The sequence below is a fragment of the Micropterus dolomieu genome, linkage group LG23 (genome assembly GCF_021292245.1).
Source record: "Micropterus dolomieu isolate WLL.071019.BEF.003 ecotype Adirondacks linkage group LG23, ASM2129224v1, whole genome shotgun sequence".
NCBI classification, from domain to species: Eukaryota; Metazoa; Chordata; class Actinopteri; order Centrarchiformes; family Centrarchidae; genus Micropterus; species Micropterus dolomieu.
The window spans coordinates 13,174,426-13,191,187 of NC_060172.1; the positions used below are offsets into that span (position 1 = coordinate 13,174,426).

At 40.7% G+C, this 16,762-nt stretch overlaps 1 protein-coding gene across 1 annotated transcript in view; it reads right to left on the reverse strand.

The window, feature by feature from the left end:
- The window catches only part of sec24a (SEC24 homolog A, COPII coat complex component), a 22,820-nt gene extending 6,174 nt beyond the window's left edge, over positions 1-16,646 (reverse strand). The window contains exons 1-18 of the mRNA XM_046038944.1: positions 16,232-16,646; positions 13,022-13,624; positions 10,657-10,821; positions 10,146-10,223; positions 9,489-9,551; positions 7,917-8,083; positions 6,574-6,761; positions 6,389-6,491; positions 5,643-5,769; positions 3,957-4,066; positions 3,692-3,804; positions 3,186-3,304; positions 2,691-2,746; positions 2,229-2,435; positions 1,881-2,004; positions 1,350-1,508; positions 858-1,031; positions 627-737 (exon numbers count right to left, since the gene is read on the reverse strand). Coding sequence (XP_045894900.1) covers positions 627-737; positions 858-1,031; positions 1,350-1,508; positions 1,881-2,004; positions 2,229-2,435; positions 2,691-2,746; positions 3,186-3,304; positions 3,692-3,804; positions 3,957-4,066; positions 5,643-5,769; positions 6,389-6,491; positions 6,574-6,761; positions 7,917-8,083; positions 9,489-9,551; positions 10,146-10,223; positions 10,657-10,821; positions 13,022-13,624; positions 16,232-16,292 — 2,728 coding nt within the window. The 5' untranslated portion in view covers positions 16,293-16,646. The remainder of the gene's footprint in view (positions 1-626; positions 738-857; positions 1,032-1,349; positions 1,509-1,880; positions 2,005-2,228; positions 2,436-2,690; positions 2,747-3,185; positions 3,305-3,691; positions 3,805-3,956; positions 4,067-5,642; positions 5,770-6,388; positions 6,492-6,573; positions 6,762-7,916; positions 8,084-9,488; positions 9,552-10,145; positions 10,224-10,656; positions 10,822-13,021; positions 13,625-16,231) is intronic.
- Positions 16,647-16,762: the final 116 nt, after the last annotated feature.

A 16,762-nucleotide genomic window follows, 5' to 3' on the forward strand; every position in this document is an offset into this window, starting at 1 on the left:
AATGACAGAGTAGTGGAGGAAAACCCTGCAGTGATTTAGTATGTGGCCAATCGAAGCACTATTTACCGCAACAAAGAAAAATTATTTCAGAGTGATGCATGTCATTCAAATCCAAGTTTAGGCATTTTCTCTCTCACACACACACACACACACGTTTGGTTATCGTTACTTCACTTGGATGTTTGCACATACATCACTCTGCACAGTGATGGCCCAACTCTAATACGAGAAGAATGTTTTCACATTCATCTGCTGAAGGCAGATTCTTAAATCAGAGTTAAAGATGTGAACATATGAGCAGGATTTTGTGACTTACAAAATAGTTGTTAAACCAATCATGGTGCATTATATAACTTACACAAGTGTGATGTGGAAACTTGAAACCTCCAGTGCACATACAGGGAGAATGGACTTTTCAGTGAAGTAAAAGCATCTTGTGTCTAAATGGTTTAACTTTTGAAATTATCAATATTTTTATATTCATAGATGCTAGACTTTTGAATGAGGGAGAAGAGGTAGGTGTAATATTTGTAAGTGGATAATGGAACTTAAAAGCACATTATTTTTCTGTCTTAAAACAAGTCTATAGGGGATTTCAAAAATGTGTTAGATGGTGTGGTATATACCCATGCAAGCCAGCAGTCCCGTGATGGCCTGAACATCAGCCCCAGCAAAGATGTCTGCCAAAGAGTTGACCACAGGAAGACACAGAGTGTGGACACGGATCCTCCTCTCTCCTGTAAGAAAACATATGTTATTTAAACAAAAGAGACAGAAATTATTATTTCTAGTTTTCACTCAACAGTTTTGGCTGTGTGTGTGTATGTATGTATGTATATATGTGTGTATGTGTACACCTTTGCTGGATGTGTAAAGCAGCGCCGCCTGGAAAGAGACGAGTTGCATGTCGTCCAGGTTTTCCTCAATGGACATCTGAACTGCAAAGCCAGCGTCTGGATTCACGTTGGGAAGGGACAACAGATCTGTTGAGCGCACAAAGAAGTTTCCGTGGAACGTGTGGATGGACAGACCTGCAAAAAGAGACAAAAGTCAATCAATCTGGACACCAAACTCAACTGCAAAACAATAAGCCCAAAACAACAACAAAAATGTCCTAGAGAAATTATATTTTCTTGAAAAGCGACAGACAGGAGTTCAAACTTTAAGGTCAAATATCCATGCAGAACATTTGAATGCTGTGTAAGTATTGTTTATAAATACTGCATCAAAATTATTTAAATAAATCACAATTAAAACAATGATGCAGAATTCATGATAAGATGAATAATAACAAAAAAGCAGTAAGGGGGATAATGCTCGACCAAGCGACAGCTCTTGTCCCAACGGACCTTTGGTGCAGCGTATCCTCATGACGGCCTCAAAACCGATCTTCCTGGTTAAGTATCTCTTCAGATCCTTCTGGAAGCACTCCACCTGAGCGGGGTTGTGCTGGTGGTGGTAGGAGGGGTAGTAGTAAACACTCCCTGCCGAGTATCTGGATATACAGCCTGGGAGAGAGAGAAGGCACACAGAGGAAAGATGAGGCAACAATAACATGCGGACTGTCGTTTTTATTTTTGGTTTGTTTTATGTTTTTCATACCCCACTCTCTCCAACTGTGCTAGCATCTGGTATTATGAATAAAATAAATATATCTACTAAAATAAGTATAAAGCCACCCTATAATAAACACATAATAATACATTGTTATAACCTTAAATTATAAGTTTGACCTGTGAAACCCAAATTAGCAATGCAAAACCAAGTATTCTGTATTGAGCACTAGACATGTGAACAACATAAAAAAAAAATAAAAATGGTCCAGTAAACCCTTTCTCCCTCTTTTCTTCTATCTTACATCCATTCAGTCCAGGACTTACCAAGCGATGCCAGGTCGCAGTACTGAGCACTGAGCAGGAATAGGTCAACAGACACCTGCTGGCCGGAGCAGTCCAGAGCCAGCTTCTTGTAGAAGTCTGTTGCTGGGGATAAGTGCTGGATGTCCTGAAGGAAAACACACCAATAAGGACCATGAGTTGAAAATCTGAACGCCATGCAACTACTCAATGGCTTATTTGTAATACTATGTTACTCTGACTTCCCCAGAGAATTCTGACTTTTACTTGTCTGATATGGTCCTAAAAATTTGGTGATTAATAAAACAGCTCTTGAATCCTACCATATGAAATTCCAACATACGTTTCTTTGGAGTTCTGGAGAGCTCTTACCTTGGCAGATGCCCGTTGGTTGGGGTCCTCTCTGGACTGGAGTGTCCCCACACCGAGGTTAGGCAGCTGGGTCTGAAAGACAGACATGCGCCCTCCGGTGGGCGACAGCAGCTTAAAGGCTGCTTGGAGAGCTGAACCCAGGGCAGACTGGGTCTCCATGGTCTTTTCAAATAAATTTGGCAGGCTCTTCAGTAGATCCTGCACAAGCTGAAAAACAAATGCAGGAAGACTTATTTTTGTGACCCATTATTGATCTCTGAGGGAAAACCTTCGTTTCACATTTCATCTTTCTTCCATCTGGGTGATTTAAGTTCTCGCTCATTCAGTGTGTCCACAATGTTTAAATGTACAGTAGTTATTCATGTAAAATTAAGCTTAAAATTCACAACTATGACAAACTTAAGAGGTTTTGGACTGTTATTTGTGTATTATTCAGCTTTAAATCAAGGTAAACGTTCTTACCTCTTTGCATTCATTGAGGTTTACTAGAAGGCTGTCTGGTGTTGGTAAAAAGATATCTGTGGAACACAAAAGTTATTACAAAAATATACAATCACACCAATCATATACACATTGATATTAAAATAGTGATGAAGCTACCATGAAGCAATTCATGTTGTGTTTGTGGTGAAGCTTCCTTGACATCAAAAATTATATTAAATTATAAATTACATAGATCAGATAAATTAAAAGCAGTCTTGATGATTTTTCTTTGATATCTCAACATTTTGAAAATTGGATCCACCTGAATTTTTAGATTTATTTCACAGAAGTTTGACCTAAAGCCAAAAGCAACAATCCCCCAAAACTGCTAACACTCATATTTACTGACCAAGCAGTATGTGATCTCTTGATATCTTATATATTTAATAGTTCTTGCAGTAAGTTTGCATACAGCTTGTGTCAAGTTGTTGAGTTGTAATGAGTATGTGGCCTTTTCTGTCAGCTGCGTCTCACCTTCAATGTCAGACACGATGAGCATCTGTGGCTGCGAAAGTCCCTCCTGGAGGTTGTAGAAGTGAATGGTGCTGTCAAAGGTGATGAAGCCTACCTTTGTCCGTGAGTCTCCAGGAAGCCTAGGTAACAGACACCCACACACTTAACTAAAGCTAGAACTAAGCTACAACAGATTATCCACTTTCAACTATATTTTAAAAAAGCCCTGTTTCTAACCATTTACCTATATTTTGCCACTTTCTGGCAGAAATATTTACATGGTGTCCCAATGCTTAACTAATACAGGGAAACATTAACTTCTATTAAGCAAGTTTATGTATAATTGATGAAACACCCTCATAAGCAATCATAAATTAGGGACTTATAAAAGTATGTCGGTTTATCCCCACATTAAATGTCAAAACAATTAAACTGAATTTGTGTATTGACCCTCTGTACAGTTTAAAAGCCAGACCCTGCTGTCATTTCAACGTCTCTAGTAACTGGAAATGTATTGTTGTACATACGCATTGATGTTGTCCAGCAGTGACTGGCAGAACACTTTCAGGTAGCCGGTCTCAATTGCATTGTGGGATACATCAAGAAGGAAGAGGTAAACAGCCGGCTGTGGTGGCCTCAGCTGGGTAAATCAGGACAAACATGTAAAATAACCCAGGGTGAATAAAGACACACCATCACATTCACACACAGATGTATGTACAATGCGTCACATGTAACAATTACATGTAGTAAGCATTTGTCTAATTTACTTTGTTAGCTTACGAAACCTACCATGTATTCTGAAGGAGCAATGAATTCGATGGTGGCGTTCTGGACCTCGGGTCTTTTGTGTGGCTCTCCGTACGATCTGCTAACTGGGTTGTACATAAACTCCTCTGGAACTACACATAGACACACAAAACATTTAGTGAGGTCATAGTATTAAATAGTGTATACTATGTACTAGTGTGAGTAATTCAATTCTCAATCCTAAGTATGAAGGAAAAGTAAGGCAGGAGGATCGTTATTAATGTAATGACCTTAGAACTTAAACATTTTTTTGAGCTGTAAAGTAAATTGTATGACTGTACTGTGGTGAAACACATCGCCGCTGGTGTTAATATATTGACATTTGACAACTACTGTTTTATATCATCCTGAAACTTGCAAGGCCAATGCTGACATTTATGCCATATTATTTATAATTTAAAAAAAAGAATGTTAACACCCTCTAATCAGAGGTGGGCGGCCCACCTCCACCAGCCAGTCTGTGAAACCATGCTTATTTTTAAATATATGCTGATTGAGACACAACATTCACATGGGCTTACACTTTGTTTTGCTAATCCTCTTATAGTTTTTCTATTTGGGCACAATGGTTTGCACTTGTGCTTTTGACAGCTGTAGAAGGATGATCGGATGATCCATGATAAACAGCAAGGATACAGCTACATACAGACATTCCTACGCATACGCAGGAGAACCGCTAGCTCAACACAGGTACCACACAGAAACTTGAATCTGCTTCTAGTGACTGTCAAAGCTCCAGCCAGCGGACACTTTGTGTTTCAAGCACTTAGCACAGAGATTCTGACGGGAGCTGCTTCTGGCTGGTTAGTGCAGACTACAAGATCCATATGGCTGTTCCTGCTATGCTGAGCGGTGGTCAGTGTCACACTGTCGGTCATTCTGGTCGGTGACCCTTACCTCCCGCATCACACGCTACGCAGCTACAAGCTGATGTGCCCTACAGTCTTTCAAATATTCTGGGTTGAGAGAGCTAGCAGAATATGGGTGTTATGTAATTACTATAAAAATGTTAGCCACTTGAAATGCACCCCTTTATGCACTGTATCATTAATTATAAAATAATGACAAAATACTGTATTGTTATTACTACCACCATAATAAATGATCATATAACACAGCAGATATCTCCTTTCTTTTCCTTTTTCCTTAATCTAACCATGGAAAATGCTGACAATCAAAGCAGTGGATTATTTAAAATGGAATTCAGTTCACCAAAAGTAAACAGGGCTGTACCTCTTCATGTGCAGCTTCTAGCCCTGCTGGAATAATTTAAAACACAAATTTCTCCTGTTACACTGGACCTGTCTACCCTGAAACTCAAGTATCAGGTTCAGTGCACGTTCTCTGGTGTTCACAGTTAAATGTGGGGTGGTGATGGAGCAGTGGATAAGATAAAATTCAATTCCCCACTGTGACACATCCACCAATGTGTCCCTGAGCAAGACACTTAATCCCTAGTTGCTCCAGAGGTGTGCGACCTGACATATATAGCAATTGTAATTCGCTTTGGAATGAATGAATAAATGTCAGCAAAATGAATAAATGTAAATACAAAAAGAAATAAAATACCCAAGTTTGTCCAAACTAGGGTTTTATCTTAGTTAAGTGTGCCAAGACGAGATGGTGAGATGATCATATCTCTTTCATCACTTCCCCCACCCTTCTTACCATCATTGACCCTATAGCACAGGTTGCACTTCCACCTCCTCTGATCCAGGAAAGTGACGAACGGGTTAATGTAGGTTCTGCAGGACCGACACCTGACGATGGTGCTGGATGTCACTACGGGAAGTTGCTGCAAAACCACAGAACAAAACCAGCCTCTGTGTGAGAAGTGCCTCCAGGCAAACTCATTTACTTGTTTGCAGCTGGCTGTAACTGGCATTTCAATAAGACTTTCTTGTTGCTGTCCAAGTTGTGCAACATCTCTGTCGTCTGTGTCCTCAATTAACACGGGAACAAACACAAATTCGTTCTGACAGATTTTGCCAACAGGCGTATTTAGTCAAACCCTATTCTGAAAAAAGTATAAACAGGATTCTCAATGTAAAAGTTTGATGTAGTTATTTTATCTAAATCTAAGAAACATAATTAAGGATGAGGCTGTAGATGATTTCTAAACTCATTCGGCAAAGACTTCTGTTATAAATAAAATACAGATTAATATCTACATTCCATTATCCAAAGTCTTTCTCGTGCTCAAACCAGTCTGGTTACGCACATAGATAGTGTGGAAAATGTAGTTGTGTTCACCAAGTTTCTCTTAATCCCTTACACCAACTTAGTAAACCAGTTTTCACATTTACATGACATCTAATGAATTAAGGTTATTTTAGAGAGCAAACGATAACGTGTTGATTTAAGTTCATGCACTGAGGTGTGTGTGTTCATTAAATATTGAACCGAGTTGTTACCGAGAGGTCTTTGAAGGGATGGAGCAGCAGACCCATCGGCATCTTGGCTTTATTGAGCAGAGACTGGGTCTGAGGGATGCTGGTTAGCGTACAACGAAAAACCCTGGAGAGACACACAAAAAGAAGTTTACAGTACTTCAACTGCATGCAGAGATCACTATCAATAGTTGTCCACCATGGCTTACTCTGGGTGGCAGTTAATCTTCTGCAGGTCCTGTGGGAGGCAGGGTGTTGGGGCAGGGATCGGGTTTGGTGGTAGCAGGTTTCTCTCCTGCAGCAGGTTGACCACTCTCAGGGCCTCTGGGGTGCTGGACTGGAGGCTCATGGCTGCCAGGGATGGGCTCAGCTGGGCTGGCCCTGCGCCACCACGTGGCTGAGAGAAGGGAAAACAACAAGCTATTCAGCTGATATATTTACCAAAAACTTATGATGGCTGACTCATTTATCGTGGATGGCCACCCATGCTTTTTCTACTTTAAATTCAAAAGATCACATGGATGTCATATTTCTTCCAGAATTTTTATCTTGTCGTGGTGCAGCCAAATAAAACTCAATATCAATATTGAGACTAGCCATGTAGCCAGACAAGCAAATTTTAAGCGGGACTTGAAATGTTGCAAAACAAGAAGAAAAAAAAAAAAGTAAATGCGAAATAGGTGCATTTCCATTAGCTGGTTTGGAGCGAATAAACCAGGCTATGGCAAGCAAATTTATGTCAGAAGTTGACGTTACATATGGCTGTAATAAACAAGATGTATGTGTTCCAAACCAGAAACAAAACCAGCTGCATGGAACTGATGGCCATTGATCTTAGAAAAACGGAGAGGTCCTCAGGAATATGTTTCAAGCGAGCAAGTTGCTACCGACCATGTCTCCACACGTTATGGGAATATCCGGCAAGACGCTGACAGTAGCAACAGCTGATCAGACGTGAGTTATAAGTTCGCTAGATCAGAACTTATTCGGAAAAAGTGTTTCCATCTCCCATTTAGCGTATTAACAGTTTTTCGACAAAGGCAAAAACCACCTCAAGCAAGCGTAAAAACCTTTTCTGTGAAATTTTTTTTCAAATTTTGCCATTTTTATGCGATACTTTAAAATGCACATAAAAAAAAATGTTGATGGAAACACAGCTACTGACTACCATCCATTATAGAACAAAGAAACAACAATCAGTCCAATACAGCAGCAAACCGATGTGTCAACCTGGTTCCTAAAAAAAGGCACTTGTTGGCATAAACTTTTAAAATTTGTTGAGGTGCTTAAGTTTGTTAAAAAATAAAGGTCTGTTACATAACAAATGAAGCAAACCTTATGTAAGTTCTAACTGCTCCTCGGTTTGTCAGCTTTGTCATAACTCAAGTTTCCACATAGCTTAAGTTTTGCATGTGTAATAGCTGAAAAGCAAATGCATGATAACAATGGCAGAGCACATTGTTCCATAACCATTAGGAAAAAGCAAACAAGAGGTATATGCAAAATGCTCCAACAGTACACACTCAGCGGATGGCTGTGACTTCATTCTCACCTGCTGGTATGGCTGAGGTGCTTGAGTGTAAGGCTGCGTGGCTGCCTGCATCGCAGGGTGCATGGGAGAGGTGGTATTGTGGGGAGCTGGGGTGTTCTGGTACCCAGGAGGAAGGGAGGGGTAGTGGCCCAAGTGCCGACCAGGTGTTCCGGGTTGGGGTGGACCAGCTGTGGAAGAAAAGGGAACAGAGATGAGTTCAGTTTATATCAAAGATCAAACCCCCTGAGTAGCAGTGATTACTGAAAAAAGTGATGCCCTTTATTTTATATGTATTTGACTGCTGTGAACAAAGTCCATGACAATACCAAACACAACAATGCATTAGTCCATCTCTCCACATGTTCCAACTTCCCTGCTCTGTGGCACAGTGTCCCAAGCCTCTACTGAAGGATCCAACGAAGGTTAAAATCAAGGGCAACTGGACTTGGTTGAAGATACTGGAAGACGTTTCGTCCCTCATCCAAAGGACTTCTTCAGTTCTGACTGACTGGCAGGGAAACTCAGCTATTTAACCTCAGTGGGGTCGTTGGCCCGGGTCATCGATACCGCTGGTTCGTTAGTGTTCCTTGTTTCTGTTTGTTCCTGTTTCTGTGACCTGAGGCCAATAGGTTACGTTTGTTGAGTTTCCTGGGAAGTGAGTTTCCTGGGAAGTGACCAACAAGTGACCAACAAACGTAACCTATTGGCCTCAGGTGAAGATACCTCAGGTGAAGATACCAACGATGGTCGTTCAGTCTTGGCCACAGGTAGTCTTAACGACTGTAACGACTGTCGTCACAGAAACAAGGAACACTAACGAACCAGCGGTATCGATGACATTTCTTAAAACAGCCAGGCACTGTGGTTTTTAGCAAACAAGAGTAAATGGTGCATTTGGTGGGGACTATTTTTAGCTGTGTGAATACATATTTGGTCGCTGATGCGTATTGCAGCAGCATAATGGTGTATGTGGGATTGACTTCTAAATGAACAACAGTGGTGGTGTTACATGGTAATGAAGGAACAAGCCACTCAGTGAAAATATGTGGCTCAATAATGTGTTTTTAATAGTTTGTGGACAACGATGGAGTTCTATGGCACAGAGAATTACACTACATCAGGCCTGTGGATGCACAGATAATAGCTTTTAGTAGGTTTGTTTGGTTTTGGATGTTTTTTTTGGATTTGTTGATAATGTGGGAAGTATGGAATTTAAACCTGAGAGACTTGGAATTAGTTACAGCATGCCAGAAGTGACAGTAATTTATGGGCTTTGTGGGAGATTTACTCTTGTAACATTGCGTAATTAGTGCAGAACCATCAATGCAACAGATCACAATATGTGTTACATAAGTGTTAAGTGTACTGTAGAAGAATTTACTATTTTAAAGTGTGTGAAATAAAAGGTAAGGAAAATAAACACTTTTTTAGAAATGCTTTGCCTCATCTGAATATTGTGATGTGAATTGAAAAAAAGACATTAGCCCATTGACAACCCACTGTGTAGCTGCTCTAAAACCCTACTTGGTAAACCTAGACTGTACATGTGGTTAGTGTGAAAAGAATCCAATATGTGGCAGAAAATGGCCTTACCCATTTTGTTGTCAACATGATTATAGCTGTTTGGTGCTTGTGGGCCATTGCCAGCCGCAGTTCCTGTTTCAAAGCAAACACAGATGTGATGTGAATAATTTTAGTGACACTTTTCACTATTTCTTTCCCAGTGTGTTAACCACAGGCGATGGACATGGAATGATCTGATCTACAGTAAAATATGCATGTAAGATGGAGACAAAGGAGTGCTGAAGCAAAAAAACAATACGAACAGTGATGCTGGGAATTGATGCACGTTGTTGTAAAGAACTATCTGAGGTCATGTGTGTGATATGGTAGGAATGGATGACAGAGAGAGGCGAACAAATACCATCAGGAAATATGTTACCAGGGATGCACTGATGCTAAAATATACGGGGCTAAAGAGGCACTTACACCCAGCTAAATAAGCGCAAGTTATGGAGAGCAAAGCAATGAATCTTCACCAATATCTCTTTTCTGCATTGCTCTCAGTAAGTAACAGATTGGAGCTCTGTGACAGCTTATTCTGTGGACTTTATATTTGGTATCAATTTGAAGGATGAAAAAAAATAAAGTGTGCATCCCTAGATACAATGAAGAACAGCACCGAGAGGATAGGATAGGCATCACAGCACTGACAAAACATCTAACAGCTACTGACAGATTTGGCCACACCTGGACATTCAACATCCCCCTCCTGGCAGTCGGGCTCAGTGGGGGACACAATGCTGTTAACTGCCCTCCCACACTGAGCTGGCATGTAGAGGAAGGAGGGGAGGAAGGGAAACAACGGAAGGTGATCAGAACAAAAGGGGCTGGCTTATAAAAGGACATACAGTTACAGATCCTAAGTAATACAACATCATGATCATCACTGACAGCATTCTGATTTCACAATCGGTACACACCTTCATAATGTTTACTTCAACCGTCCCATTAACACCAAACTATTCTTGCCTAATTTGTGGGGGAAATGTTGTGCTGCCCCTGATTTGACCTCCAACATTTCCCCAAACTTGCTAACCTAGTTAAAACATACCACTATCTGACCATCTGCAATCGGTCTGAAATACTAACACTGCCTAGGTGACTGGTCATGTTGTCACACGGAAAACCGGCTCCACTTTCTTTTCAAACCACTCAAAATTAATCAGACAATGTAAAATGTAAATAAACATAAACTTACCATCTGCCCCGGGGGGTGGAGGTGTGGCATTGGCCATTGGGGGTCCAGTGGGTGGTGGTGTGGGTTTCAAGGTTGGAGGTGGGCCTGTAGGTGGAGGGCCATAGGGAGCCCTGCTTGGTTGGTAAGTGTGGGGAGCCATGGGGTTCACTGGTGGAGGTGCAGTGCCTGTTGAAAAACAATTCTTAGGGCTGCAACTACCAATTCTTTTCAAATCATTACATTCTTCCGATTTATCAATTACATGTTTAGTACATAAAATGTGACAAAATAGCGAGCAATGCTCATCACAACTACCTACAGTGAAAAAGCAGCAAATACTCAAATTTTCGAAAGCTACAACAATTTTGCATTTTTGTTTGATAAATGACATACAATTAATCATTCATCAAAGTTGTTGTTGAACAATTTTCTTTCAACTGACTTTTCGAGAGATGATGACACACCAACACCCTCCATCATCTCGGGTGAAACGGCATTGTCAGTGAGGTCATTTAGGCTGAGCTATGATCATATGATGTAAAAGAGATCTGAGCCATCGCTGATGTGTAACATTATAAGCTCTGACTAGAGGCGACAACAGCTGGCGGCACTACTGACCCTCAGCCAACTAATGTCAAAACAGAGATATGGACGTGTCCATCTCTGACAAACCAGCCAAATCAGAGATGTGTCTGGAATCAAATAAACTCTCTGACTACATTTTAAATTAATAAACGTGGGACACTTAAGCGCTACAAGTCCTACACAACACCATTTTTATAAATGGTACTTGCACTGTTCATTAAGGGCATAATGAGTATTATCATTGTCAGGTAGGTTGATAATTCTTACAGTGATGACAGAAATGGTAAGTGACAGTCAAATTATCTATCTATAGGGAAGAATTTATTATTATTTTAGGGACACAAGGCGGTTAAAGTGTAAAGACTTTATTAGATTAGACTGATCTGAAGACGCATGATAATGACTAAAATGATAATCCTCTTTATTTCAAATCTAATCTACTTCACACTGCATAGTACATTTTTGCATTATTAGCACTGTGGCATGTTACACTGATATGAAAACATTGTAATGACATAATACTTTGTGACTACAGGAGACTCAGCTCAGATTATTGTTGCTGGTGGTGAAATGAGTTACATTTTAGAATTGCTTGTGACATTTTAAAGCAGTCAACAGAGAACACACCTCCCACAAAGACCTACATTTATTTATTAATTTTAGCTGATTAACCTAATAATTTCTCCAGTTAGCTGCTACTTTCACTGACACCATTGTACTGGGAAGATATGCTCTGATGGTGCTGCTGGGGGAAAGGTCACAAAAATCAAGCAGACTCTTGTTGCGAGTGTGACTGTGAACTGCAATTTTCAAGCCAATCTGACTTTAAGATTGAGAGAGATGCTGTTAACAGACAGACTGAGGTCTGTTCTGATCTACTTCAATGCAGAAGTATTGCGCTATATATAGCTGAACGAAATCAAGGTTAATTTACACAATGCTATGACAAATCATTCAGACACTGTGGCTGCAGATTACACAACCAACTTCTATCATGCTCATATCACTTAACAAAGCCACTTCCTCCAAAGAAAATGTTAATGACTAGTTTCTTTAAAAAGTTACTGAGGTTCTCTATAAGTGGTCTTTTGTTTTTGACACTGTGAGCTTCTCTCAGTAGACACAATCCTTAATCTCTGACCGAAAGGAATAAAACAACTACTGAAATCTGTCAAAATTGTATAAATGCCCAGAAGATATGGTGGTGTGCATTCTGCTACTATCGCCAGTAATTCACCAGAAACCATTTTAGCGTTACAACCTGCATCAGGACCTGAATCAAAATTTGTACTAAAGGCCACGTCATACCGCTTCTTCAGAATCACATTGGAAACAATAAAATTCTTATTTGGACTTTGTACCAATTCAAAGAAAATGAGGCTCTGGACCTGGGAGGGAGCCAGAGACAGCAGTCAGCCAACATGTTCATTGTAGGAGCAGAGGGCAATGTCCAGCTCCAACATATCAGCATTCTAGTATATCTGCAGCACATGTCAGTGTAAGAAGACAATGTCGGTCTATAGAGACAAGACACAGTAATGCTATAGAAAAGTTATTAGAAGGGGAAAGTGATGGTTTAAAAAACGGCTCATGTTTTCTTTTTATTAAAGTGATCTGGACTCTAGAATTAATTGGCTAAAGTTCACTGGCCTGATTTTATAGAAACCTGAAAAGATGATTCATCCTTTTATTGATTTGAACCAAGGAGTGCCTGCATCATTAGTGTCTCATACGGTCCTTCATTTGAAAATAAAAATTGGAAGGTATTGTTTGGACTTCAGTGGAGCCTTTGTGTTCCTACCTTGATGGGTGTATCCGTGCAGAGAGGTGGGGGGCATCCCTGGGCCTGGGGGCTGAGTGGCACTGTGGGACGCATGGGCTGGTGGTGCAGAGCTGTAAGATGATGATGACGGTGGTGGCGGTGGCGCCGAGCTTGCAGCTGGGTGCACATGATTAGCCATGGGGCCACGGGGAGGTGTGTTCATAGAAGTGTGTGGTCCCATTAGCGGTGGAGCTGTGTTGTACTGCCATGATGGAGCCATGGGCTGAGGCTGCTGGGGGTTTGGGTAGTAGTGACTAGAAGACATAGCAGGAGGGGGAGGTGTGGCCTGTGCAGGGGGCAGCCTAGGACCAGGGCTGGGGCTGGCAGACTGAGGAGGGGTATGGGATAAAGGACCTACCATTTGAGGCCTGTTTAACAGAGGCTGGCCTGGAGGAGTTGGGTAGGAAGTGAGTGGTGGGCCAGGCTGGTAGGAGCTGACTGGCTGGTATTGCCCAGAAGGGTAGAGTCCAGGGCCAGGGGGTGCGGGGGCTTTGGCCTGCATTGGGTTGTAGGTTGGTTGGTGGGTCATTCCATAGCTAACCCCTGGCAGCTGCTGCAGGGCAACTGGGTTCTGTGATGGACCTGGAAAGTGAGAAAGTAAAATACAGGCATGTAATTACCCCATCTGTGATTTTTTGTCTTTTAATTAAAGCAAATCCTTGGGATTAAGTCTGAAGCACAGCTCAAAAAGGTATGTGAAAAACAGATGGCAAAGTACTGGTAGTGATGACACCAAGTGAAAGACACTCAGATCCACCCAATGACAGCCTGGGGTCTAATCTCTTTACCTGGATTTAATTCACAATTATCTGTGACAGTGACAGTGAGTGTGGGGCACTAAGCCAAGTCTGATCTTACTCAAATGAACACAGTAATAGTAAAACACAAGACACTTGCACAATTAAGTATGCTATACAGATATCATCTATTTCTCAAGTTCCTGAATGTCAAATATGAAATCAGGGTTTCACTCTTCTTGAATTAGTAGATGATGCAAAATCTTGCCAACATCAAAACACAAATGCTTATCTACAAGTCAGTAAGAAATAAAAGGAGAGAGAAATGGGTAGGAGTAGCAATTCATGTCAATGTGTTTCTTAAATACAAATCTAATAATGAACAGTCAACAGTACTAAGACTGCACTATCAGCGTGTTAGTGTTTGCTTCCTAAATTATTACATAAGAGATTCACTTCTGTCCACACTACATAACAGGAATCAGAGCAAAATCAGCAGTGTGAGTGGGATTAGAAAAAAACTCTTCTCAATGAGAAAAGATAGATGAAAGTACACAACACACATCAAACCTTAGCCCTTATGGAGAGCAAGGAAATCTTTTGAACTAAAGCTCATAGTCAGTGACAGCTCTTGTCCAATCAGAAAGAGCCCGGTGTGGAATAAGATTTCTCAGCCAATCACAAAATAACACAATGAGAGGGGAAATTAAGTTTAGTTTAAAAAATGTATTTATAATAATACTGATTGAGAGAAAGGTTTAGAATAGTGAGCATTTGGTTGATTTATGTCTTCAAATAACAGCTGAGAAATGTATCTCCAACCTTTTAACTGTTCAAATAGGAGAGCTTTCCAAGGGGAAGGAGGATAGCAAAATTATTACCAGAGATTCTTCATACTAATAAAGATGTACTGCCAGTAAAGCTGTTCTTCTATGGACTGTTAAATGCCTATCATAAAAAGTAGTCTCTCTCTGTCTTTGGTCCTCACCCATTATTACTATTGGCCTCACTGACATCAGGTAGGAGTATGATAAGAATATGCAAGAAAATAAAAATCAGTCAAGAGACGACATCCTGAAGTGTGAGTTAATGTAAAGTTTACAGTAGGTAAGTTCACTACAGTTAACTGCAGTCTTTACACGTAAAGCTTATGGCCATACAATATCCTTACTGCATGCGTATCACCTGTGGAAATATTTTAGTGTAGCAATATCATTTTTTTTAATGATTAATTGCGATACTTAATACCATTTGAATTGTTCATTTGCATTACAGATATCCCATGATAAGAATGAATTTACAAGCATTGTCCTGAAAACTCATCCCACCTAGCTTTAGTGACATGTTGTCATTGTTTGTTTCAATTGTCAGTGACACATTGTTTTCATATTGATCAGACTTTCAAGAACAGAGCTGAATTAACCTCCCATCTTACTCAAGGAAAAAAGGAATAAGATTAACAGGGAATACTGTGAACACTGAGCTTAGGAAAACCACAGAGGCACTATAAACTCAAGCTGCAGTTGTTTCATTTGTACAGTACAAGAGATCCCCTACATGTACACAGATAAGTAAAGCTACTGAAGGCTGCACACAATCACACATTTGTCAGCTGTCACAGTGCATTTAGATTGTTTACCAGCGTTCATGGGAATCCAATAGCCATGTGAGTAACCTCAAACTGAACAAAGTAATTGGCTGAGCCTGGAGAAAGTTCTGCAGTAACCTATCTGGATCATTCCCAATATGCCACATGTACAGTACAACGTAGAACGCGATTTATGGTTAAAAAAATAAGTATTGCACAACAGTGACAGGAACTAATAAACCTGCAGATAGGATTATTCACTGGCAATGAAACTACACAGAAAGGCCCCAAGGAGACACATGCGAAAAGACAAGTCAAAGCTCGTTTAAATATGACAGGAAAAGTTCTGGCTAACCGACGAGCTTGACAGAAGAACAAGTGCTAAATTGACAGTGTGATCACATCACCACCGTTTTGTTTACTGAGAGAAGATAGGACAACTTAACACGTTTCTTAAAAGTTAGGATGCCTATTGACACTATGGTTTGTCAACATGTTTTTGCCACCTCGACAAACCATAGGTAGCAAACACTGGCTAATTTAGTTAGCAAACATATATATTTAACATACAGTAGTATCGATAGCAAGTATTTTTGCCATCTTATGTCAGTAAGCAAACACAGGTCAAGATTAACGGCAGGTATCCCGCCGTCGAACTGTAAAGTTATCTGACAGCTTGCTCTTGCTTGGCTACCTTAAGTTACAGCGTTACTAAGCAAGCTAGTTAGCAAATAGCCATACAGACACAGATCCAAGAAATGCTGCTAGGGCTTTAGCTTGTTGCTTGGATTAAGCGAGTATGCTAATGCTAGCTACTTTGCCTTGAACTAGCGTTAACTTTACCTACATTTAAATGTTACTCACCATTCGCATAGGCCTGTCCTGTCCCTGTCCCGTTCTGAGAGTTGAACCCCGCAGTTGACATCTTGAAACACACACCAGGATCAAATTTAGAGGTGCTTGGTTGGCGAATAGCTAACTTAGCTGCGTCCTTAGCTAGCTAACTAGCTGACAGTCGCGGGGTAACGTTTAAACCTGTGGCTCTGACGATGTGGCGTTTAGTCAAAGCGGAGTCAACGGCGACGTCTCCCGATTCCTTAAAAAAAGTTAATTAGCTGAGTTTATTGGCGATCACAGGGCCATAGCTATTACCGAAACCCCGTTCAACTACCTACGGGTGAGTAACGATAGGCCTCGTCAAGAGTAATCGTGTGAGACACTTCTCCTCTTTTACCGGAAGTTGGGATCACCCAGAAGAATCGACGTAAAAATCATCGGGCATGCGCAGTATGTACACGTGGCATTTCCTCCTGTGCTCTGGATTTTCGAGTGTACTGGAAACAAGAGGAGAAGGTACAACCACTGTGTTTTTAAGCATTTTCTCGTTTAGTTTGA